The sequence below is a fragment of the Etheostoma spectabile genome, chromosome 5, assembly GCF_008692095.1.
Source record: "Etheostoma spectabile isolate EspeVRDwgs_2016 chromosome 5, UIUC_Espe_1.0, whole genome shotgun sequence".
In the NCBI taxonomy this organism is placed as follows: domain Eukaryota; kingdom Metazoa; phylum Chordata; class Actinopteri; order Perciformes; family Percidae; genus Etheostoma; species Etheostoma spectabile.
Window position 1 is genome coordinate 11416035 of NC_045737.1, and position 23742 is coordinate 11439776.

General features: G+C 41.6%; 2 protein-coding genes across 2 annotated transcripts in view; both read right to left on the reverse strand.

The window, feature by feature from the left end:
- Positions 1 to 344: 344 nt before the first annotated feature.
- rab11fip1a (RAB11 family interacting protein 1 (class I) a) lies at positions 345 to 19168 on the reverse strand. The gene is made up of 6 exons (XM_032516974.1): positions 18417 to 19168; positions 8571 to 9007; positions 6646 to 7573; positions 3260 to 5008; positions 2857 to 2959; positions 345 to 1425 (listed from the first exon to the last, which is right to left on the reverse strand). Exons 1-6 carry the CDS (start codon positions 18764 to 18766, stop codon positions 1222 to 1224), a joined length of 3771 nt encoding a protein of 1256 aa, XP_032372865.1. The 5' UTR covers positions 18767 to 19168; the 3' UTR covers positions 345 to 1221.
- Positions 19169 to 22086: 2918 nt separating this feature from the next.
- adgra2 (adhesion G protein-coupled receptor A2) overlaps positions 22087 to 23742 on the reverse strand; it is a 62516-nt gene continuing 60860 nt past the window's right edge. The window contains exon 19 of the mRNA XM_032516971.1: positions 22087 to 23675. Coding sequence (XP_032372862.1) covers positions 22271 to 23675 — 1405 coding nt within the window. The 3' untranslated portion in view covers positions 22087 to 22270. The remainder of the gene's footprint in view (positions 23676 to 23742) is intronic.

Here is a 23742-nt window from a genome sequence, read left to right on the forward strand (position 1 = left end):
CGTCCACCCAGCAAATCAGACACACAAGTCGAGAAAAAGGTTTTGAAGGCACAGGTATGTACATTCTGAAGATTAATATTGCTATCATTGCTGCCAAGACATTAAATAATATTGTCATATAAAAGGCATAGATGTTCATTCATAAGTGTAGTTCAAATATAAAGACAAGGCTGGTTGGTTATTACAGATACGGAGTCTTCTGCCGTTCCTCGCAGGATTATCTCTTGGCTTTCATTTTACAAGTACAACACAAACATCACAGTGATCACATTATTATTAGTAGTAGTATTATTATTATTATTATTATTAGAAGAATAGTTCGGATTCCTTGCATAATATTTTAAAAATATGTGCACATGCTCCATAACAACCACATGACAGAAATAACTGCTATAGCTGCTGTGTAATTCAAACTACGTACAGTCCATTGCAGCTGCTTGCTTTTATTTATTGCTGTTTTTTCCTAACTAACACCTCTTTGAAAAAACAATAGGCACAATATGTTTTGGACGACCAGCTGACATTCGAATGTGGTGAGGAATGTTGTCTGGTTTTAAAAAAAACAACATTTTTTTAAAATTAAAACACACGGAGACAGATGGATCAAGAAATAAAATAAAAAAGTAAGACTTTAGTGGTGGAGGGAGATGTTAATATGCCCTTATATAAATCTTGATCTTGACTCGGCTTAGGAGATCATATGAGAGAACCTACCTCATTAAGATGCATGAATTTGGAATGATTGTTAAAAGGTTATGTATATGATTATAACACAGGAGGACGTTAACACAAAGCCCAGTGAGAAGAGTTGAAAATGCTAGATAATACTAAAACGAAGATAAAAACATTTTTGGGGATCTGCATCATATGTATATTAAATAAAGCTCAACCCCAAGTTTCATCAAGTATGGTATAGAAATCAAAATGTTGAATAGATTTTTTTTAAAGCAAATTTGAGTACCTTAGTGTCAAAACAAATACATTAATTTGCTCTTATAAAGATGATTTACTTGCTTGTTATTAAGTGTTCGATAAATGTTTTTACTCCAGAGACAAATTTTCCAGCATTCTCAAGCAAATTTGACTCTGAAACTAAGAAAGTGCATAATGCTCTAAGACCTTTGTGGAGATGGTGTCTCCCGGTGACAACAGTGCAAACGCACACAGCAGACGTAGACCTGTGTCTTTGGGTGAGACCCTGGTCTTCCAGCAGCCGTTACCTTACACTGGCTTGGAGGCGTTGAGAGACTGCAGGATGCTGGGTTGCTCCTCTATGACGCGGACCAGCAGTCTGTCGATGTACTCCTCCAGCTCCACGATCTGAGATTCCTTCCGGGACAGGTCGGCTTGCTGCCGCACCACCAACGTGATCAACTCTTCCTGGGTCAGCTGAGTGTACGGGCCGCTCTGCACCGAGTGCGCCACCTGTGGGGGATGACAAAAAGCAAATTCAGTATTCTAATTAAAATAATATTGATTGATTTAATTTAATACCAGGGGCAGGGTTCTAAATTAGCAGCATATACTAGCCAAATGCTGGTAAAATATGCAAATGGATGATAGATTTGCTACACTCACCAGCCCAAAAAAAAATCAGTTATGTGGCTAGTAACAGTTGAACATTTGGCTGTTGGACGAAGAAGTTTACTTTGAACCCAGAGGAGAGGTGTCACGTAAGAAAGTACGTGCAAAAATTAATTGATTAATTAATTAGTTTAGCCTAGAAATCTAGACGCACCCTAGCAGCAGCAAATGGTAATTTTCAGCTAGTGGCCGTCTAGCGACTCTTGGTTGTCTGGAAAAACCAAATTCTGGTCAGGCCAATCACATCATGTCTAGAGTCGGTGGGCGGGCTTAACATAACGACGGCAGAGTAGCAACAGTTCTGTGTGAATTCCCTGCTACTTAAAAACAAAGAAGATGGCATTCTTAAAAAAAGGAAGATGTTTTCGGAGTTTTGCCGAATGAATATGGCAAAACTTTAACCTATCAACTAGCGTTGCTCTGGTTGGTTGGAGCCCTATCCTATTGCGTAGAAAGCATTTGAAAGACAACCGTTTATACCGCCCCTCCGATTGAGCCCTGCCAATGGGGAGTTTGCAGACCCAACATCTTGATGAGGGTCTGGTTTGTCAGGCTATTACGGGTCAGGGGAGTTACTCATGAAGATCTTTAACGATTATTCAATTAGTTGTCAACTATTTTTATAAATCGGTTTTAGTCATTTTTTATTAAATATAAAAATAAATAATTCTCTTGATTCCAGCGTCCTAAATGTAAATATTTTCTAGTTTCTTCTCTCCTCTGTGACAGTAAACTGAATATCTTTAAGCTGTGGACAAAACAAGACATTTGAGAACGTCATCTTGGGCATTTTGGGAAACACTGATCCACATTTTTCACAATTTTCTGACATTTTGCAGACCAAACAACTAATCCATTATTCTAGAAAATAATTGACAGAATAATCAACTATCAAAATAATCGTTAGTTGCAGCCCTTGTGTCACGATTTTGTTTCAAATCGAAAATCGATCGATTAAGGACAAGTCTGACTACAGACTAGAAATCAATAATCTTTGCTTCATCCATTTAGAGAACTAACAAGACTACAGTCCCATATTTTTTAGCTGTTAAAGTGTGAACCATGTAACCCCCCCAACCTCAATTCCAGGAACATTTCTTAGGATTAACTCAAAAAACATTTGACTCTTATATGTGCATAATGTATGTTAAAGGATGAAAAGACACTTTATGTAATGTGTTCCAGAATTCCTTCTGCGGGAAAATCCAATTTGCTGCTGCGAGACGTAATGTCAAAAACTGTGTTCTGATTCCAAATTGTAATTTACGGTACCTGAATCTTCCCGGGTGGGCTCTCGCGGACCTTTATCTCTTTCACTGCTGGGGTGCTGATGGGAGCCTGGCTCTCTAAACTCATGGGCTTCACTGGATGAGGCCTGTAAAGGAAACACATACATAATTATACAGCGCTCAAAAAGATCACTGCAAGTAGGTTCAACAATATGCACAGAAAAGAATTACAAGCAGGAGAAAGACTATTAAACCCAGTGCTTTGCAAATCTTCCAAATCATTTCACTGTGATCCAAGTTTCATGGAAATCACAAGCTTTTAGAATAGGTAAGGTAAAAAAAAAAAAAAGAACTAGGTAAATCCCAACACCGTATCAACACCAACCAGATGCCAAATGCAAGGTCTACATAAACAGTCCACTAATGCATTCTCTGTGAAATCTCACCTGCGTGGAGTAAAGGCTAGCCCACCTCCATTGCTATTCTGAGCACTGACAGGCTGAACATCAGAGGGTGAGACCCATGCTCGCAAAGGTTTGTCTGGGGGAAACTTGCCTCCTGCCTGAGATGCTGGTTCCTCCATAACTACCTGGAGGGGTTCTGGGGAGGTCAAGGTAGGGGTAAAAGGCCCAGCTCCAAATGGATCCTCTCCTCCATTAAATTGGCTTTGTGTTTTTGCATCAGCTGGAAGCTTCGGTGCGACAGACTCATTCCTAACACTTGCAGAGAGGCCTTGATGAGCTGTGGCTACGGTAGTTTCTGCGTTTTGTGTGGGCTCTTTTTGAGACTTGGAAGTGTTATTATCCGAGCGAATTATGGACGGAATAATCAGTTTTTGTCTCGATGAATTCCTTCTTTGGAAAGCAGGACTGACATGCTTTGAATCTTCATCTTTTGTACTGTACCTACCGGGCTCTTTTGAATCGCTGCCGTTAAAATCAAATGGATCTGTATGCTTCTCTTGGCTGACAAATTTTTCAAAATCGTCTTGTGACATTGCCCGGTCTTCAACTTTTTGCTGGTTTTGTACGCTGCCGGTAAAAAGGTCATCTACGTCTTGGTTCCGAGTCAGCTGTGCCCATGGGTCTTCGGAAAGAAGCTCAGTACTGGGGAACGGGTCAAACTCAAAGTTCACCTGTTCCTGCATGTCTTTCCTGTCCGCACTGCTAATACGTGAACTAGATAATGTTTGGATGGTACTGTTTAAATATTTGTCTGAGACCACTGGTGTCACAACAGAATCGTCTTGCTGTTCGGGCTCTTTGCCATTAGCCTTCTGTCTGGGTTTAGCTGTGGGTGCATCTTTCTTTACAGTGAGTTCCACTTGTTTTTCATCATCTGGCATATCCAAGTCCACTTGGCTAGTTGGTCTGGGTCCCGGTGGTGGGAGCATAGCCTTCCTTGATCCTACCCTGGACGTCCCTGAGAGGCTTTCTCTGCCTGCGTTTTCAGGTTCTGGGACCATGGGCACATTAGACCTCATGAGAGATTGTTGAGCGGTATTCTGGCTCTGTCTTTGCCGGGAATCTGATTGAGGTTGTGGAGGTGAGACTGACTTAGGAGGAGCTGGGGCTGCAACATTTTTTGATGACACGGGTTTTGTCTCTTGTGGTTGTGTTTGATAATGCCTAATAGCGGGACTCTCCTGTGGGGGTGACGACCTAAGACTGGGTTCATGCTCCTGTGGGCCATCCACACTCATCTCTTGACTGTCCTTGTGTTTCTGACTGACCTCAGCGATTATATGGTCCCATCGAGTGTGCCCTTGCACTCCGTGTCTCTTCTTAGGAAAGAGGGTTTCATAATCAGGGAGCGGTAAGGACATTACTTTTCGGCCTTGCCCCGGCCCATCTTCCTCGGTGTATGCAGGGTTCGTGATCTCCCTGACAGGGACGGTAATTCTTCCAGGTTGGGTCCCGTGTACTTTGTACAAGGGCGGCATGGGGGCTCTTCTCTTCTTATCCGCCATGGTGGGTGAAGATCCCACACAGGACAGATCCTCTACACTGCCACAAGGAGAACCAGATGGACTTTGACTTATGTTGGGTGGAGCCAGGGATGAGTGGAGACTGGAGAAACTATCGGGGGACTCAGATGAGACACTAGAGAGGGCGGACTCAGATGGGGTTGGGGAAGGACACAGCTGACTGGGGAGTTGGCAGTCAGCGGGTTCAGACTCCAGAGATGGAGTAAATCTGCCAAGGAGTGAAAACAAAAGGCCTACAGGTCAGTGTGACCATCACATCACCTAAAGTCATTTCCACCAGTGTACAACCCGTCACCAATTTAAACCATCTCACATGTCAACAGAAACAATGAAATCCCAATACACATCACATAATTTAGCCTTTAGACAGTTCAATATGTACTCTTTACTACTTCCCTAAATATGCACTAGACAAGGCTGCCATTAAAATATGACAAAATCATATGTTCAATAAATGGTTCAATGTCAATGGCCAATCTACAGACAGAACATCCGACACGTCTTGCTGATACTGTTTGTTTTTTAGCTGGGACATTGAGACATTTTGACTGTTAAATATGTAAAGAGTACAATGTGACATCTCTGCTATATGATTAGCTCACTTAGATTTTACTAGGTACTCCAAAATGGCTTCAAAATGTAACAAAATATCACAACTACATAACAAAATGCCCATGCTATCTGCCATCTAGCTTACATTCTTGAAAACAAGACCTACTGTAACATCCACGACTATAGCAACACATCCTCTTACCTTTACGGCTCAAAAATATAAAATCCAGTCCACAAACAACTATGTACAAAAAATATATATTTATGTATATATAAAAACAAAATCAAATCACCCCAAGACGTCAGCAAGGAAAGAAACAATGTGGCTCAGTCACTCCTTATGAGCTCTGCTCAGTCCACAACCTGTTCCACCAAACTCTCACAACGACAAACTACACCCAGATTCTCATCTGTACCAAGGCCAAACTGGTCCAACTGGTCCATCAACGGTAGAAGGAAATTCAAAGTTTTGGTCATTCAAGACACAAGTCACAAGGTTGAGTCAAAAGAAACAGGAAGGCAATTCAATAGTTTCAATGTTGACAGACATGGTGTATAGGATGAAACTTGTGTAATAATGTATGTGTTTTGGTTTTATTAAATAACATTTCTACTGTTGCCTGGTTCATGGACAAAGTAAAAAAAGGATTTTTCAGTCAGTACGTCAAGGACATGCTGCTCTTTAATGTTTTATGTAAAGCACTTTGAATTGCCTTGGTGCTGGAATGTGCTTTACAAATAAAGCTGCCTTGCCTTTTTGAATAAAATTAAATGTACAAATCCCCAATAAGATGAGAGTATGTGCAGTTACACTTGCGGGCCTATGGATGACAGTATTCAAATTCCAGTTAGGCAACTCTAAGAACAGTGTACCTACAAGAAACCAATAGCGTCCCTAGTGTCCCAGCGCTGGCAGTGCAGAGTAGGGCTGCTCAATTATGGGAAAAGAAATCATAATCACAAGGATTTTGGTCGATATTGAAATCCCAATTATTTAACACGATTACGCGTTGGAAAGACGTTGCAATTACTGAATTAAAGAAAAACAGTGAAACAGTCCAACAAATCAACAGCGAAACACCTTGAACTGTAAAATTTCTCTTAATACTTTTGCCGTTTGAAGAAAGAAATAAAACATTCAGAGCACAAGACAAAACGTAAAAATGTGCAAAACAATGTTTCTTTTTGGATTGATCTGTTTTTGTGATCATCAGGAGCCAAAATCCTAATCGTGATTACAATTTCAATTAATGGCAAAGCCCTAGTGCAGAGTAACTTGAAAAGAAGACTTACCTGGGCTTGACTGCGGACACTTTAGCAGTGCGGTTGAGGAAGGCCATGGCGGAGGGGGTTTGTTGGTTGAGGCTGGATCTCTGATCATCAGCTGGGCTTTCTTTCCTGCCAACTGGAGGATCTGCGCTGAGGGGAATGTCATCGAACGGGTTATTGGAGCGGTGGGAGATGGGTCGATCGGGATCTCCTGAGTTGCTGCGAGAGGCTGTTTTGGATATCTCCTCTGTAGCTTGCTGCGGTACCTCCTCTTTTTTCTCCTCCTTCTTTCGGATCATTCCGAACAGCGACGTCAGCCGGTCGCTCATGGATGCCTCCTCCTGACGTTTCTGCTCCTCGGCTCTGCGCCGCTCCTCCTCCAGCTTCTGGTGCTCGGCTGCTTCCTCTTGCTTTCTCCTCTCTTTTTCCTCCTCCGCCTGTTTCTGTTTCTTCCGCTTTGCTTCATCCTCAAGGAAGCGTTTCTTCCTCTCCTGTTCCTCCCGGTGTTTGCGCTCCTCTTCCTCCTGCAGCCTCTTGGCTTCTATCTTGTATTTCTCCTCTACCTCCAGCCTCTTGGCCTCTGCTAAGCGCCTCACCTCTGCCTGCCTTCTCTCCTCCTCCTCTTGATGGCGCTGCTGCTCCAGCGTTGCCTTGTCTGTAGACTCATACTTGTAGGAGGGGACAGGTATGCTGAAAGAGGAATCTGCAGGGACATCTGAGGTGTGCTTGCGGACATCCTCTGCTGATCCTTGGCCTGAGCTGTTCAGACTGAGAGTGGATCCACTCTTGGGCTCTGCATCCTCTGCGTACACGTGGCTGCCGTTGATGCACAGGTTGTTCAGGTCACTGTTGCTCTGCTTGGAGCGACCCAGCAGGGAGAAAGGACCTTGAGACAACTTGCTGTCAGAGCTTCCTGTCCGCTTGTGTCCCAGGAATTTGAATTTCTTTTTAACTGCGGGAGGAGACACAGGGAAACATGACGTCATTTGTTGACATGCAAAACAAAGTCATGGAACTTGTACTGTGCAGCAGAGCAAAGACACAACTGGCAAAATACTAGGAGTGAAAAAAACAGATTCACGTACGTAAAGTGAGCTGTTTTGTGACGATTTTTAAAATTGATTCTTTTCCCCAGAATCAAGGTTTTTTATTCATTGTTTTTAACCAATAATTCACCTAAATCCTGTTGATACGGTACCGCTGACGGTGATTACATCATATCCGTTTTCTACAAAACGAATCCATGTTAAGTTACTTCTTTACAAATTAAATAATGTCGGACTGACTGACGTGGGATGTGCGTTCTTCTTAGAAAACATTTACTTTTTTAAAAAAATGTCTCATGGTATTGTGTCTTTAGAAGAGTTTTATTCAACTTTTGTTTTTGTTAAAAGAAACGAAAATCAAAAAGGGTCAAAAAGATTAACGTGTATGTTTTTTACCCTTTTTTCGACATTTGACATTTTCAATGCATTATCTTTTTATTTTTTTATTTCACTACTACAACCTTACTACCACTGGTGTTACGCTACTTTTTGGAATCCATGGTCAATAACCCTCATTTGTACAGAATTATACCTAATATTTGAGTTAATAAAGCAGAAATTATGAATTATTGTTGAAAGTGTGTTGAGTGGATGAGTTTAGTCAGGATACTGATGTGAAACCCTTTCAATTTTCACCCAAAATTCAATGAAAGTGATCAATTGTATTTGCAAAGAGTGTTGCATGGAATCCATCCTTTTCTGTGGTAATTTGGTTAAAAAGAATGCCATATTTCTGATATAGACATTTTAAAAAGGGGTCAAATTTCACCCGAGGACAACCGGTTAAGAGGCAATTTGGCCGGTGCCTAAAAAGTATTGAATTTAGTACCCAGCCTTAATCGGGACAGAGGCATATTGTCCCAGTCCTCCAAAACACAGTTGACATTGAGAATAGAAAGATACCTTCGGGAGAGTCTACATTGAGGCCAGAGGAGCGGCTGCTACTGAGCGAGGAGTTCTTCTCGGGAAGAGTCCCCAGTGTGGACATGGACTGTGAGAGGTTTCGCTGCAAGTTGGATTTGGGAGCAAAGAGGGATTTGAGCTTGGATTTCTTTTTCACTCCCGGAGACTGGTCGAGGGACTGTGCGTCAGCCTCTCCCTCGCTGTCTGTGAGGGCGCTGCTGACGGAGGGAACGATAGCCGAAGCCGAGTCGGAGAAGCCGTCCTTTTTCTTCCCCCGGACTTTGTCCTTCAGCTTGGAGATGCGGGAGCGCGGTTTGTCCTGCATGGAGAGGTCGAACATGCTCGCTGACATGTTGTTCCTCATAAACTGGATGTCTAGCAGCACCTCCCCTCGCACCTTGTCCTCTTTCCCGCTCTTGTCCACCAGCTTGAACCAACTGCGAACGACAGAGAAAATGAATCGGAGGTTCAAGGTTCTCATTATTTGAGAAAATGAATAAACTTTGTGAATTAAACAAATGCCCAACATATATCCCCTGATTCCTGATATCTCTGACTTCAAACCTGTTGGTATTAGTCTGCTGTGTCTTGTTAGACCTGAGACTGATAATGTAGGTGTCATTAACTAGTAAATAGCTTGGTCCAGTTCCTGTTGGGAGCACCATGCCAACCCCAACCACAGATAATGCCTGACAATTACGTACTCATGTCACTAGAGATGGTCCAAAACAGGGACAACTTCCTTCAACGCGTGTTCTGGATGCTAATAATCAATGTCCATACAATCCATACATTTTGGTGCTGTTACCCAATTATTGTGAATGGATTTTAATCCTTCAGTTGTTTCCAATATACTCCAATAACAAACGCCAACATGATACCACCTACGTTAACACGTACCCTGACACAGTAGAAAGCTGTGTGCTTTCCCTGGTTGCCCCACACCAGGGTACCTCTGGCTGATTACCTTTATGCCTTTTTGTGCCAATGCTTCACCCCGGGACCACATACAAAAACTGCAGACTGATAAACATTATCACTGTGGTATATAAATGCATAATGGCTCCAACAAATGGACTGTGCTATCTTCCAGTGAATGTCACAAAACTAAATGTTAATATGCTGTATTTGTTTGCCATTTTTGCATATGGTAATGTAAGTGCACGAAACTAAAGTAATTCCAGTAATGAAATACAAAACTAGATATATTCACTGTACTTGCATAGGACAGCTACAAATGCCGAAATACAACAATGCTTGCCAACTAGAGCTGAAGAGATTGGTCAGTTTGAGTCATTTATTATATATATATAAAAAAGGGAAAATTCCTTTGATTTCAGGTTATTAAAAGTGATGTTCTAGCTTCTTCAGTCCTTCTTCAGTCCTCTGTGACAGTAAAGATCTTTGAGATGTGGACAAAACAAGACATTTGAGGATGTCATCTTGGGCTTTAGGAAACACAGATTTATATTAATACTTAACCATTTCATTTCATTACAGTGCAATATTTAATACTCAAATCACTTAATCTCATTACTGTTCAATATTTAATGCTCAGGACTTTTGATACACCAAACTACGTATATTTTTGAATAATGTGTATACAAACCCTCTATCCTCTCTGCTGTTTTTTTATATGTATAAAGTTGCTCTCAGGACTGTGCACCACATTCCCCCCTCACTTTTTTTTCTGCACTACTTACATTTTATATTTTTATATAATGTATATTTAAAGGGGTTGCATAAATTGGGAGGCGTCTGGTGATTCCCACCCCATACAGTACAATCACAAAATGTTATGTCACTTACCTGTTTCCTTGCCTGGCACAGGCATAGAGGTAATTAAGGAATAATTAAAATAGGCACTCAGGGTTTTATGTCCTAAATAGGAGTTTATGACATTTTATCCATTTCTTGTTGATGATTTCCTGATTCGATTCCGATTCACAAGGTCTCCATTCAATTACATTTTTGATTCAATATCACTGATGTTATGGAAGTTTCAGTTACAATAGCAATTTTGCTTGGATACAAAACATTCTTAGAGAACTTCTGCTGTAAATTGTGCAAGCATATGTAACCCCCTCAAATATTATTCATAATGCACAAGATTAATATTTACAAAAAGTTTGCTTACTTATACATCCATGGTAAAAAGGCATAGATCAAAAGACTGATTGTGGGATTTTATTCATCGATATACTGTATATCAGATCAAACAATCCAACAAAGATTGATTTTAATTCAAGTATTGGTTATTTTAACACAGCCCTACTTTCTATTATGTAGATGTAGCAGAATGTAGAAAATTGCAGTCTAATATTGTGGTATGTTACGTTTTTGACGTATATTTACCACGCTATGTGTTACGTAAACGTGCAAAATGGACTGTAAATCCACATAGATTTGGTGGTGGCTGAGTTTGAGTGAGAAAATATGTAGTCATTAAATGCATTGTGTGTCAAAGCATTGAAAAGGTCATCCACAGTTTAGTCCACGTCGACTTCTGTTGTGTTTGAAATAGTGAACTCGGTATTGAAAAATGTGTGTTCCCAACTGTTGGAAAAAACTAACTGTGAAGGTCACTGTGTTATTCTCTTTTTGATCATTCGACAGAATAATATGTGGGAGAGATAGACTGAAGTATGGTGAAGTTAGCCGTCACAAAACAATGTCAATGACAGTTATCTGCACTTCATATGGAGTTTACTGCTGCGGTGTAATCCATTTTAGTGTCATGTCCTGTACATCCAGACAGGCTCTTCGGAGGAAAACAGTCAGCCAGGAAACAAGCATGGGAGGGAACCAACATTCCTCAAACACTTTCAAACATGCAGGGAGGTGCTGCGCAGTGAGTGAAGTCAAACCGAGCATGCCAAGTCAAGGACCGTGTGCACAAGGACAGAGAGATCACACTTTCTCCAGCCAATCAAGAGACATGTTGTTCATGTCTTGTTAACGTCAATTACAGCAGGGAATGCACCATATCTAGCTGTGTACGGAGACATAATTTAATTATTATGGTAATTATGATAGTGCAGGGTGTTATTGTTCTGTTCTGTTTGCAAAGAAACACGGAGCCATGCCCGCTGCACGCTATCACCGGTCCTGCTGGACAGGTTCCCTCTGTTCACTGCCCTTGGCACTTCTGTTTTTTTATGTATTTAACCTGTTAGTGGACACCAGAATGGATTCAGTCCTTCAATATTCTAAGCACGTAAATGGGTTTAACGCTCAATTTCTCGATTAATTGATAATTGTTTGGCTTATAAAATGTCAGAAAATGATGAAAAATGACCATCAATGTTTCCCAAAGCTCAAGATAAAATCCTCAAATGTCTTGTTTTGTCCACAACTCAAACATATTCAGTTTTTCTTCACAGTGGGGTGAAGAAACTAGAACATTTTCACATGTAACAAGCTAGAATCATAAAAGTTTTACTTTTTCCTTTAATAAAATGAAATAAACCGATGAATGGATGTTCAAAATAGTTGGCGAGTTGACAACTATTCGAATAATCTTTGCAGCTCTAATTTCAAGGATCATCAGTGTCCGCACCGCACGTAAGGACAGCACATAAAAAGAAAAGAGATGAAGCGAGAGTTGAAGTGACTTTGCTTTGTTATTGCAGAACACAGTCGCCTGTTGTTACCCAAACTTCTGGGAAGCTCAGTGCTTGTCTTCTGTTTTTTACCTTCATAGTGTTTAAAACTTGTTTGTTGCAGCAACAGAGGCAGTGATGACGTTAACGGGAATCTCAGGCCGCGATACAAACTGATGACTCTGATCTCCGGTTACATGATTGTCTACTGCAGGGTGACGTCGGATTGGTTTTCTCCAAAAGTTGAAAAATCTGTCTCAACTTTTTGCTGCAGGTGTTCAAAATAAATGGAAATACTTGGGTTACTTGGGTAGTCATCTACAAACAGACTGCTAACCATACAGTTATATACAAACATTAGACTGCTAACCATACAGTCATCTACAAACAGACTGCTAACCATACAGTTATATACAAACATTAGACTGCTAACCATACAGTCATCTACAAACAGACTGCTAACCATACAGTTATATACAAACATCAGACTGTTAACCATACAGTCATCTACAAACAGACTGCTAACCATACAGTCATCTACAAACAGACTGCTAACCATACAGTCATCTACAGACTGCTAACCCTACAGTCATCTGCAAACATCAGACTGTTAACCATACAGTCATCTACAAACATCAGACTGCCCGCTTGTAACTCAACATCTCGCCATTCTGAGCTGAGATAGAGTACGTAGACCTGCATAAACTAATCCCAACAAAACACAACAGTAAAGTTTAGCCTGTGTGCACATTTAAAAAAATAATAATTGAAAATTAAATTGAACCCCATTGAACGAATATTCAAATATTCTGATCCAGCCTAGTCTATATCAACGTTTCCTTTCCAAGATTGTTCCGGTACTGCCAAACATTTCGCTGGCTGTCCAATAACTCATCTCTATATTTATTCAGTACATAGCCATGTCCTGCTGTTATGGAACCAGTGTATATCCTGCACTTGCTGCTATTGCACTTCTGGTTAGACCTAAACTGCATTTCGTTGCCTTGTACCTGTGTAATGACAATAAAGTTGAATCTAATCTAATAACTTACACTTTCTTAGTGGTCTAGGGGATTTATGAGGACCATGGTTCAGTCAGGAACACTCTCATCATAGATTTAACCATTTATTGCAACAAATGGAAATACAGTTATACTTGGCAATGAAGGCTTTGTTCTAATGATGCTAAGACCCCCCCCTCCCGTACACAAGAGTGGGCCAAATACAAGATATTAAAACAAGATCAGACTTGTTATGATGACATTCTAAACCTGGAAGGTGGAGGCACTGAGGTTTTTTTACATTAATATGCATTCCCACCAGCCTGCCTATGGTCCCCCAGTGGCTAGAAATGGTGATAGGTGTAAACTGAGCCCTGGGTATCCTGCTCTGCCTTTGAGAAAATGAAAGCTCAGATGGGCCAATCTGGAATCTTGCCCCTTATGAGGTCATAAGTGTTTAAGGAAAGCTCATTGTGGGACTGGCTCTAGTGGCTGTAAAAAGGCTGAATATTTTGGGAAAGAGACTTCAGATCTTGTATTAGGGACCACTAAGGTCTATATAAAAGAGACTTCAGATGCAGTATTAGGGGACCACTAAGGTCTATATAAAAGAGACTTTAGATACAGTATTAGGGGACCACTAAGGTCTATATAAAAGAGACTTCAGATACAGTATTAGGGACCACTAAGGTCTATATAAAAGAGATGTCAGATACAGTATTAGGGGACCACTAAGGTCTATATAAAAGAGATGTCAGATACAGTATTAGGGGACCACTAAGGTCTATATAAAAGAGACTTCAGATACAGTATTAGGGGACCACTAAGGTCTATATAAAAGCATCCAAAGATCACCATGTCATGGGACCTTGAATAAAATTCCTTTCCTGTTGCACTCAAATCCAACCTTTAAATCCCTTCAGACTAAATAACTACCTAAATGTTATGTACAAGTAATTATTTAATTTAAATAGTTACCTTGTTATTTGTATAAAGGTCGATCATTTGTGACAGTAAATGACTCCTATTCTCCAACAAACTCAAATACACGGCCCAGTGACCTAATTTCATCTTGATTACACTCCATTGTGTTCTGTAGAGGCAACAGCAGGGCTCCCTTTGAGCAGGAAAAACAAAGTCTTCAATGTCACACCCTGTATCAGCAGGACAGTGAAGCAGGATCGTAATCCAACACTACACGCTTCAAGGCCAAAACAGCAACATCCAATACCCTGCATAGTGGATCTTAAAAGGAGCCAGAGAGGGAAGGAAGCAGTTCAGACTTGGAAAAGGAAAGCGCAAAGAATGAACTTTGCCCTTAAAATGTAACTTCACTGAGCAAACACAAGATTATATTTCAGATATGACGGTAGAATAACAGAGTGAATGAGGTCCTACAGGGGCTGTATCAAAGCTGCCCTTTGCTGTGTGATAACTGGGAACTAACAACCACCTCATATGGGGTCCTATTTTAACAATATTTTTAGCGTGAAGCGCATGGCGCAGGTGCATTTAGGGTGTGTCCAAATCCACTTTTGCTAGTTTGATGGCAGAAAACATGCAATCAATCAATCAGAGAGTCATCTCCCATTCCCTTTAGGTGCGTTTATACCTTGGCGCATTGCTATTATGATGGTCTTATTTTTATTTGTAAAATGTTGCATGTTTGTGTGCTGCTGCGCTTCCCTGTATGTGTCTTAAAGCATAGTGTGCGGGCGCTGTGCGTTCACCTAGGTGCATTTTACTAATGCGCTGTTAAAATAACAATGAGATACTGTGCTATTGACTTTAGACCAGTTTTTTTTTTTGGTCAATGGTGCGATCACTTGGTCTGGTCCTACTCTCTCTAGACTCTGGTACATTTCATTTGTACAGAGAGAGAGTCTGGTCTCTCTCCATTGAAGGCGGGCGGGTTCTCTGTTGAATTTTAAAACAATTGGATTTGCCCTGAGCCCCTCTGGTAGTCTGGCTCCGCCCTCCTACGTACTGTCTGTTAGGACCAGAATAACAAGAGGGGAGACGACAACAACTATCGGCTTAGCATCGTTAACTCCTTCACCACTAATGGAGCAAGCTGGAAAATCAAACTTCATCAACATCATCAACGTCATGGTCGTCCACAAAACTCAGCAAAGATTGTTCTTGCTCTGGCTTTAACTTCTGGATATTCGGCAGCATTGCCACAACGGACCGCAGCTTTCTACGCCGACATAACGGAACTCACACTCCCTCTGTTCGCTGATTGGACTGATACAAATTTGCAGGTGCATCTGCTGCGTCTGTCTTAAACTAGCAAAGACAATTGCGTTGGCCTTTGCGCTGCACGCAAGATAAGGTCTTTAGTCTTTCCTTAAGGTAATTTCAAAATGAAACGCCACGTTTGGAAGTCAGAAATTAGCCTAGGGCTGCACAATGTATTTTTATTATTTTTTACCACCATTGCGATATTAACTGGCGCAATGAACACATCGCAAAAGGCTGTGACACATCGCCAAAGACTCTGAGATTTCTTTTCATGTTAGTTGAGAGTAAATGCCCTTCGATAAAATAATTTTTGAAATGATTATCTTTCATTTGTTTTGAACTCAACAACCAATTTGTTGTATTTTAGTAGAATACTGAAAGTATCGTTATCACGATATTAAATGTTAACGCATTTTCATCATATTGTGCAGGCCTAACCTAACCTATGATAAACTTTCTTTACTTTTTAAATGCCTCTTACATAAAAGGGTGTGTTTGTTTTGGAATTTAACACCAATGCAATTTGTTATTTTGGTTCCTGTCACACCCACGTTACACCCAATGCTACGCTACGTCACACCATAGATGTCATACTAACTCATGTTATACATCAGGGTGTGAGCCCATGTATTTGTGAGACAGCAAATAGCCCTGAGGAATGTGCAATACAAACAGCAGCAATGTGAGAGAGTGACAACACCAACTTATGAAATAAAAGTCTCAGCTAAATATTTGGTGTTGGTTCCAACGCGGAGAGAGAAGACAGAGGGAAGTGCTGAGGTTAGATTTTATCTTGGACTGTTCCCCCCCTCATCTCCAAAGTTTTCTGTTTTTCTTCTTAGACACTGATAAGAGGAGGGAGGGGAAGAGAGGTTCCATCACATAGGTAACGTTTTAGGGTTAATAGCTTGTATGGGGGTGGCACTGTAGATGGGACACATGCCTCTGGAGTGGGACATCTAGGTTAGATTCCCACTGCAATACATCAGCCAATGTGTCACTGAGCAAGACAATAAGGCCCTAGTTGTTCCAGGTGCATACAACCTCTGACATATACAGCAATAGTATGTCGCTTTGGATAAAAGCGTCAGCTTAATGACACGTAATGTAAGCTTGTGTTTTTTTCTTCATTTTGTGACCTGTTGAAATCTTAAAATGGTGCATCGTTCATCCGTGTCTCTACTTGTCTCTGAAACTAGACTTGAACACATTGGAAGTTCAAAACTCCTGAGGGCAAACATAAACTCAAGGAAGGATGAATAATGCCCCGCCAGGTTTCAGGTTTGCAAATTAAGGAATGCTCTTAAATTGTTGACTAATACTCCATGTGTTTTTAACAGAGACACTGACTCACTTTCAAAAAGCAGGTTTTTTTTGTGAAAAGAAGAACAACTTTATTACCATATTTAAAAAAAATATTTTGCAATTTTGGCTGATGGACCGGCTGTCTCAGGTAATGAAATACATACAAGACAAAATTTCACCCCCTCTTATGGTAAAGAAATTGTAGAATGGGATACATTTTGGATTATGTATTACGTATGTGTATGATCATGTTAATACAAATCCTGGTATGGGTTAGCCACAAGAGCTTTGTTAACCTTCTTTTAAAAAGGAGCTAATGCTTAAAAAACTCTCACCATAAGGCTTGAAAGGAGGGAGATCTTCAGATTGCTAAATCAGTCACAACAACAGTGAGGTGTGTTTAGCAGTAATTGTTTTATGGGGTCCTCTTCCTTTCAAGCAATAATCACTCAGCGGAAGGGGTTGGGATATTAATCATTGCGTTGATGCATCACGATGCGGACCTGGGAGATTCTGCGTTGATGCAGTGACAGACCATAATTAATTATAGCCTACTGATGGTGTTTGGTGATTTTCCGGTCGCTGCTTTTTTTGTTTCTGCCTTTTGTCTGCTGTGTTCAGACTCCGCTTCATTCAGGAAGTGTCTTTTTTAAGTGCAGATACAATAAGAAGGTAATTACAATAGCCCCCCCCCCCCCCCCCCCCCCAATTATCACATACATAGAGATTGGTATGGGGAACTTTCCATAAAATCATCTCTCAATGCAAATCAAACCAGCTATTAAGCTAACTTAAATAACACCATGCCTATTTCTAGGTATGGTGAAGGCTATTTTAATTCCAAAGGCCAAGGGAACTGCCTGCTTCTATGGCAATAGAACATAGGGGGGTGTATACTTATGCCCGCTGTATTTTGAGGAAGAAAATGTATTTATTCACGATACATTATTCATTCACAAAGAAAATTGGTGTCCTTAAAGGTTGGATTTTTCCTTATTTTTTTAATTAAGGCAAATGAGATAAATTTCCAAAAGGAAATATAAAAAACAAACAAAAACAAAAAACAGGAAAAAAGGAGTTGAAAAGTTATGAAATGTTACATTTACATCCTACATGGGCAATGCATCTTGGGAGATACAGTTCTGTTTTTTCTAATGTTGTATGGATAACATGAAATTATTTAGCTAATTCATTGTTTATGAACTGTTTTAAAAGTTGGCATATAAACTATAAAAATTTTACCCTAAATGGGCAAGGTATCTCGGGAGATACAGAGTGTAACTTAGAAAATAAGTTCATATTTTTTGAAGACAAACATGAACTTGTGTCATTTTAGCCTAGATACATTAAAAAATAGCAATGAATAATTTTATCCGTCAAATTTATTTATGCATGCCCCCTTTTACGGGTTATTAATGTCGGTCTATGGTGTTATCCTGTAGGTGGGTTGTTTTCATCAAATAAATAAATCAGTTATAATTCTGTAACGTTTTCAGAGACTTTCTGGGGTGAAGCTTAATGAACTTGAATTAAAATTGAAGCTAAAAATAAGAAAACCTCTGATTCGTTTGTCTGAACCAGTGGATGCCTTTGTGTAACTCATAACTACTACAAATAAGAAACCCTGGGAAAACACTTGACAAAATTACTTCTCAGCTCTTCTTGTGGAACAGTGGGATGAATGAGTTACTTACTCTGACTTTTTGCCTGACTTGTTGTCATGGAGATCCAGTAAGTTGACCACAGCTTGACCCAGGAACTTGTCGAGCCCCACCTGAGCCCGGTGCATCACGATGACATACAGCGTGCAGCGGTCTCCGTTTCCCGGGTGGAAGAGCGGCAGGTCGAAGGAAGCCTCTTCTTTCCACACCGGAGCGACACATTTCTCAGACACGGAGGTAGAAAACTTGTCCTTGGCCACCTGAATGATGGCGTAGGCGTCGTTGGTGCCGTTCTTGCCCTTGGAGCGCAGGTTCCGAGCCTGATGCACAGTCACCTGGACACTCGTAGGGTACCACTGCTGGCTCTGGTCGGCCAGAGACATAGCGGAAGTCCGTAAAGCTTTACCAAAAGTTACCACGAATTATCTTATTAGACAGCTAACTACGCCAGGCTGTCGGCTAACCTTTTCCTGAACCCTGTAAGTCCCCTTCGCCGTCCTCTGCGGCTGTGGGTTCAGGTTACCTTAGCTTGACTTCAGTTCAGGAAGCTCAGGTTGATGTCGTAATAGTACTTCTCCAGGCTCTTCGTAACGTTACACCTAAGCCTCAAATAACACTTGGGTTGAGTTAACACTCAGTTAACCAACTTAACGCTAGCACTAACCTGTGTAGCATGCAGTAAGACTAACTCACTAGTAACTCCTTTAAGAGGTCTTAACAAAAACAGTTTCCTTGTTTTGGCTCCGCTACGTAAACACTTCACTTCCCTGATGTTATGACTTCCCACCCATACTCCTCATGGTGCTGCCTGATTGGCTTATGTTTCTATCCGTCTTTTAAAGGCCCACCAGTGATTGGACAGTGGAGGAGGAGGGCGTTGGGACGTCGCGGACAGAGCCCTAGAGAGAGAATCATTCTGGTCGCGGACATAGTCTGTATAAATATTAATATTAACGGTCTATGGTTGCGGATATAGACTGTACATATATTAATATTAACGGTCTATGGTCGCGGACCGTTGAACAGCAGTCAGCCACTGATCAGAAATCAGTTTACTCGCAAAAGCAATATAAGATTTTAATGGAACAACAGTTGACACTAAACTGAGTTTAACAAGGCCAATTTAGCACTTAAAGGATAAGGGGCCAGACAAGTTATGTTCCTCACTTTATTTTGGGTCTAAAATAGTCATAAGCTGAGGTTTCTTAAAAATGTTTTACTGAAGTATTGACAAATTGTAATAATATCAAAGACTATCACTGCAGAAAAATTAAATTACGATAGCCAAGCAAAGTAAATGCAAGTATGAAAATCTAAGAGGAATGTTTTGGTATAGATAATAGTGGAACATGAGGACATGAGTGAGTTCATGATGAAATTGTGTCAGATGGCCTAAATGTGAACCCATGAATGTGCTTAGTCATCCGGAACAAAGTAGGATAATCTCACTTAAATCTTATCTCTCACTGACATGTCACTACCACAACTTGATCTGTCCACCGGTCCTTCAACAATGTTAAAGTGCAAGTTGTTCTTTTAGTTGATCATTGCTGGGGTTGAAGTTACGACAAAATGTTTCAACAAATTTTGGGTTTTGGTAGGCTTGTGTTAGATGAAAAAGTGCAGACTGAAGGTTCAGTAGAATGGCGTTCAATTATAGATAATTAGATATAATAACAGCAATGTGAACGAGACAGACAGTCACACTGTTCTTCAGCAACACAGCAGGGAGTTTCACACATTAGAATGAAAGCTGTTAAAATGAATTATTTAGATTTTTCAAAATGTGTCTCACTGTTCAGAAACGTTTTTCTTGCATACATTCTGGAACGTATTATCAAAATCATAGGTACTGATACAGAGGCGAAGATTAGACGTAAGCAACTCAGTCGTGTCAATTAAAGAAGGTGTGCATGACACCAGATGCATGAATTACCGTAGCATGATGACACTGCAATTTATACTTACTCATGCAAAAGACAAGCCTATCTTAATGTGTGTATTTGTTTTGCATGAGCGGTCACTATAAGTCCCATAAAAATAGATGAATCATTTTTATGTTTTACATCCTGAACACATCCTGCTGGGGGCTGAGCAACAAGCTCATACTGCAAATAGAACATGTGCACATGACACCAGACTGACCATGTTAACACCTAACAGTTACAAGCAACATGCACTATGTGATTCTCTGGGTTTCACGAAGACTTCCTCCCAAAGAACAATGCGAAAAAGCAGTGACAATGAGCTACATAACAGAAAAACTATTTCCTGTTAATGTAATTTCCTAATTTGCAAACATATCAACCTGACTGGACAGCAGAACTACAGCTTACGCCTTTGTAAGTCTACTCAAATGTGAAGGCAACATATTATATGTATTCAAAAAGCTTACAATGCATGGCATGCAGCTGTGTTTTGGGGTCAGGCACCTGCTACCTGAGAAGCATTTTGTGGATGCTCCTTTTAGAAATGCTTAATACTAAAACATTTAACATTTTTGTAAGAAGACCTACTGTTAGGTCAGCATGTACAGTATATCAGCTTGTATGTGTGAGGCTTACACTAGAGGATCTTCAGTAACACGTTAGATTCCTGACAATGACTCAAAAGTTTCTCTGCCCCCCAGAAGGGGGCAGCCATTCTTACATTAGAAGAGAAAAACACTTGAAAATGGAATCAAGTGAATGGGTATTAAAAACAAAAAGCTAATTGTTTTTTTCCCCCCTCTGGTCTTTATTCTTTCTGAATTTATCAGACAAAGGGAATTTTATCCGTGTTAATGGAAACATAGAAAAAAAAATGAAACACTTGTATCATATATTCAAAAGTCTTGCATTGCTTTTTTATTCACTTGGAGATTCTGTACAGCCACAGCCCTGCAATTACTCTCACACAAACACACACGCACACACGGCCACACGCACGCACACACACACGGACGGACGGACGGACACACACACACACCTAAAATAAGACACACACACACGAACACACACACACGCACACACGCACACAAACACGGACGGACGGACACGCAAACATGCACACTCGCACATACAGTCACACACGCACAGCCACACACGCACGCACGCACGGACACACACACACCACACACACACATACACACACGAAATAACACACACACCACACACACACCACACACAACAGCCACACACCCGCACGACACCACACCACACACACACACACATACACACCGAAATAAGACACACACACACACACACACACACACACACACACCACACAACCACACACACACACACACCAAACACAAGCCACACACCACACACACACACACGCAGGGACAGACGGATGGACGGACGGAAGGACCACACACACACACAGAGAAAAGAACAGAACGAACACTTACAAATTACACAAATTACACAATTACTTGAAGCAAACAGGGTGAAAGGTTGTCCACAGATTAAATGCATATAGCTGTACTTTGGAAATAGACCATCTTGTATTCCATGTCATGCTATAGTTGATATGCATAGAGAAAAATCACAACTAAAACATTAAAGCTTTCATTAGGCATCCAAAATCAACATCATATGCCAATTTTAGAGATATCTTGTACATTTTATTTGTGTGAAATGAATAAAATAAATGAGTATCTTATGTTTCAGAATGACAATAAAAAATTAAACCTGCCTCATTTTTTTTTTTTTTTTTTTTAACCATTTCACAGCAAACTCTTGCAATGCTACAGAGGCAAAAGTACCAGTTTAGGGTCCTGGATGCCTTCATGATTTTATATCTTAAATTATATAATTATTATAATCAAGAGACCATTTTAAACATAACCCATTCATTTAAGAGTCCATTAAGGTCATGCATAGAAGTTCACATATAAGTATAGGTTACACTGTGGTTTCACTTTTCCACAAACCACTCTTCATTCCAACGGAGCTCTGTGATTGGTCTGTGCCACTCATGTCCGGCTCCAGCTCGAGCACTGAGATTTTGAGGGTGCCATTTGGGGCGGCGGCCCCAGGCACAGTGGTGGTGACACTGTTCAAAGGGTAGGAGCAGCGCTTAGTGTCTCGCTCCACAGCCGCAGCCAGTTTCAAATTGTCTCTGCTGGCACATCGTCTCTGAGTGCCGTGCACGGCTGCTCTGCTGGCCATGGAAGGCAGCAGGGGGAAGGGTTTGCGACTCCCGCTGCTGCCCCCATCACTTCCCTCTGAGGGGCTGGTCGCCACTGACTCCCCAACACGCTTCCCGTTGGTAAGCGGGCTGGCCTGGTTCTCTGAAAGTCCGTGGTGGACGCTGCCGTTCTCACTCGTGGCCTGTTTGTGAACCACATGCTCTGGACCGACAGGTCCTAAAGCTCCGAGGCTGCCCCCACCTCCAGCAGTCCTAAGAGCTTTGAGACGATAGTGACCTCGGCCCTCACCCCGATGGTGGTACTGACTGCTCCCTTGTTTAGTTCTGCTACTCACTTTCCTTCTCTGGGGATGCACTGGGGCGGCAGAGTTAATGGTGGGCAAAACATTGTTTGTAGGCTTGGTGGTGTTGTCAGTGCTGGTGCTGGTGTTGTTGCCCACAGGGGCACGGGACGTGTTGTTTGGATTGTCTTGTGGCACCTGTAACAGGTTGGTGAGCTTGCAGGGCCCGGGGCCCACGCTGCTGATTCCACTTGGCGTGGATGATGACCGAGCCGATGACGAGTTATGAGAGTCCCCCGGTGGATGGCAGTTGATGAAAAGTTGTGATCCCTGCTCAGAGGCCTGCACTCCACTCCCAGTAGTGCAGGTCTGCGTGTAGGTAGACATTGGATGGGAGCGGCGATAGCCTGGGCAACACGCCAGCCATGAGGCCTGCACGTCCAGACGTCGAAAGCAGTGTTGCACCACCAGAAACACCCCCAGAACTGTGGCAGCCATGCCGTAGAGGCAACTAAACAACAAGCTAATGTGCCCTGTCAGCCACATTGCCATGGCTCCACAACACCACAGAACCACAAACAGGAAGTGGGTTGCCACCAGCACCAAGAACTGTGTCTTCAGCGAGTACTGGTCCTCTGGCGCCACAACAGGGTTTACAGGTCCCACCGCTGAGTCCGTGGAGTGGAGGCTGGTGCTTCCTGCCAACGCAGGCTGGCTCTCCGTCACAGGAGTGGACAGGGTGGTTCCTGTGCATTCTTTGGCCACATGGTGCCTCAGGCGAAACACGGTGCACAGGAAATAGATCCAGGTCACCAACACCACTAGGCCAGCAGGGACAAAGAAAGACCCCAGACTTGGGCGCCAACCCAGCCAGCAGCTGCAATAGGCAGAAAAGAAGTCAGGGGGGTTAGTGCAAAACAAGGACACGTCTGTGTCATCACGCC

What these genes read in the sequence shown, in the direction of transcription:
- rab11fip1a (XM_032516974.1), bottom strand. Translation starts at nt 18,766, where the DNA reads ATGTCTCTGGCCGACCAGAGCCAGCAGTGGTACCCTACGAGTGTCCAG. An exon ending in CAATGTAGACTCTCCCGAAG is followed by an intron (nt 7,574 to 8,570) that starts GTATCTTTCTAT and finishes CTCCTCCCGCAG; the next exon opens with TTAAAAAGAAATTCAAATTC. An exon ending in GCCCACCCGGGAAGATTCAG is followed by an intron (nt 1,426 to 2,856) that starts GTACCGTAAATT and finishes CATCCCCCACAG; the next exon opens with GTGGCGCACTCGGTGCAGAG.